We start from the raw sequence: 2,594 nt of genomic DNA, 5'->3' as shown, positions 1-2,594 counted from the left end.
CTCAATATCTATGTTTTAATAAAAATAATTTCTTTTTTAAATAATGCCAGACAACAAAAGTATAAATAACGACTAAATAATTCTGGCTTAAAATGCTCAACGAGTCTTTGCTTTATTATAATAACCGTTATCATATTATTGCCTATAGTATTAATTATCTATGATTATAACAACCCTTCTTAAAATTTTAATTAAAATTTAAATAGAAATTTGTTTTATTTAACAGTGAACACGTGGTTTTTTAAAATTGTCAATCGAAATGGCTTGGAACAATTGCGAAGAGGCGAGGAGCAACGTACACCTGCTGCCGCTCAATCCTAAACTGTCAGCCGGACGGATACCGCCGCAGCGTTGCAGGAAAGCGCAGAAGCCGCCACGTGAGGTCTGGGAGTATGAAGGAACAGGAAAGTGTCAGAGGCTTAGAAAGCGGCTTATCTACCCGCCGGCGTCCCCGGACGAAGTGGAACGGCCGCCGCCGGGCTTCGAGTGCACCACCGAGTGGCAGACAACGAAGCCGGTGTGTTCCGGCTTGTTCCGCGCGTTGGGCGAATACTACGACGAAGCTTGGTTCCCCACGTTGATCAGAGAGTGGAGTCTGCTGTACTACCAGTGTAACCACACATGCGACTACTGGCAGTACAAAGACGAATGGCTGGCCGGCGACGAGGAAGTCCGAGTGACCGTGTGGGCGGAGATACTTCGACACAGATCGGCGTTCGACAAGAAAAGAGAAGAACGAAAACGGCAGCTGATGGCCGCTGGCCAATGCGAAGCTGAAGTGGAGGAAAACATTGATAAAGTGAGATTTAAATAACGAATAACGTTAGGCAATGACCGAACGCAGAGGTCTGCCTGGCGCTTACCTATAAACCTTAGATCTACACGTTTTTAAAAGCCGGTGTACCTTCTTGTTGCAGGCGATCGACATGTGCGCAGCAATAAACGAAGCCAATGAGTTGATTAACGTGAAAAAGACGGACGTGAATCCGAAAGCTGATTACGAGGACGAAGAGGCGGTGGCCGAGAGGTGTCGCCTGGAAAAAGAGATGGCCGAGATAGCGATGGCCGATCCGGACGACGACCCCGATTGGGTGGAGATGCGGCGTCGGATGCGCGGTTCGTTCGCCGCGCTCAACCTGGCGCAACACGAAGTCGACCACGAGCTGCTCGACCACATCATGATCGAGCTGTGCAAGTACTGGTCTAGAGCGCCGGCCATCGAGCACGAAGTCGACCCGTTGCTCGAGCGAAACATAATGCGGGAAATCCGCAGCTTCAGGAAAAGATTGTTCGGCGTCGCCGAGCTGGAAGAACCGCTGGAACAACAGTGCGTGCCGCCGCCGTCGCCCTCGCCGTGCCGGCGTCGGCAGAACGACTGTGTAGAGGCGGTCCCGTCGCACCAGAACGATGCTTGTGCGTCGCAACCGCCGCGACGGCGTCCGTTGAACGCCAATGCCTCGCCTGCCATGAACGCGGCGGCCAAGGCTAGGATGCGAAAAAACGCTAGAAACAAATAACAAACTCCGTGGCATAGAATCAATTGCGTAACTGTACTAACTAAATTCATATTATAAATTCGACGTACATTTTATATGCTGACAAAAGACACTATTTTCAGGCTTGTTCTGATTAAGGGGTTCAAACAACAATCGGCAAATGAGAATAAATGCTCTTCAAAATAAGCTTCCAAAGCCATCCACTGATTTTAACTCTTTCCCTAATTATCCTGTTTACTTGAATATATCTTAAAGTTAAGGGTCTATCTGGAATTTCGTCATCAATATCTCGACACCACTTTGACCAGTGGCGTGGGATGGGTATTACAAGAATGCAAGTAGTGATATTTTTTTTCAAAAGCCATTAGAATACTAAGTATAAGTTTTGTAAAAACAAATTTCGTCCTTTTAATATTTTTAACAAACAACATATTATTTAATAGTTCATTATTAATAAAATTACGAACATTATTATTAATTATTATAAACGTGTATTACAAATAAAATTTAATTTAAAACAAATCTATTCTTCTTAGTTTTTTTTAGTAATCTTAAATAACGTCCAACATAAAAGTGCATACGGATAGAATAAAAAATTCCCCCCCCCCTTAAAAAATACTCATTTCTACGTATCTATTTATTGTTCAGTACCGTCTCTTTATCTACATACCATACAGTCCATTTTATCTCAAGAATCTTTTAACATATTGAAATTGAACCACGCTAATAATCCAACCCAACCCGTCTTATAGATATCCGGGCGGTCGATTATACATCCACCAATCAATAAACAATCCATTTTAAGTAACATCGTCAGTTTAACTATGGAACAAATGACTAATGATTTAAAATTAGCTGTGTATATAACTCCTCTATTCTAAGTATAGATCATCTAGGCAAAATACTCGGAAAAAAAGGCGAAAAGGCTAATAATTTGTCGTTTAAAAATAATTTCAGATTTAAAATAAATTGTATAAAATCGGACGTGGAGGTTAGTTAGATGATTTTTATATAAATAATAAGATATTTAAAAGTTGTAATTTACTTAGCAAAATTCTATCTTATTAATATAAAAATATTTATACATTTAAATAATGG

At 41.6% G+C, this 2,594-nt stretch overlaps 1 protein-coding gene across 1 annotated transcript; it reads left to right on the top strand.

The window, feature by feature from the left end:
* The first annotated feature begins 259 nt into the window (after positions 1-259).
* On the top strand, positions 260-1,517 carry LOC126840059 (uncharacterized). Its single transcript, XM_050575548.1, has 2 exons — positions 260-799; positions 918-1,517. Exons 1-2 carry the CDS (start codon positions 260-262, stop codon positions 1,515-1,517), a joined length of 1,140 nt encoding a protein of 379 aa, XP_050431505.1.
* Positions 1,518-2,594: the final 1,077 nt, after the last annotated feature.

Source organism: Adelges cooleyi, unplaced genomic scaffold, assembly GCF_023614345.1.
Source record: "Adelges cooleyi isolate 19-005CV unplaced genomic scaffold, UGA_ACOO_1.1 ACOO_flye_CR_arks_rails_tigmint_CR_PRNA_34, whole genome shotgun sequence".
Lineage (NCBI taxonomy): Eukaryota > Metazoa > Arthropoda > Insecta > Hemiptera > Adelgidae > Adelges > Adelges cooleyi.
Note: the sequence above shows the minus strand (reverse complement) of the source record. Positions and strands in the feature narration are given on the sequence as shown.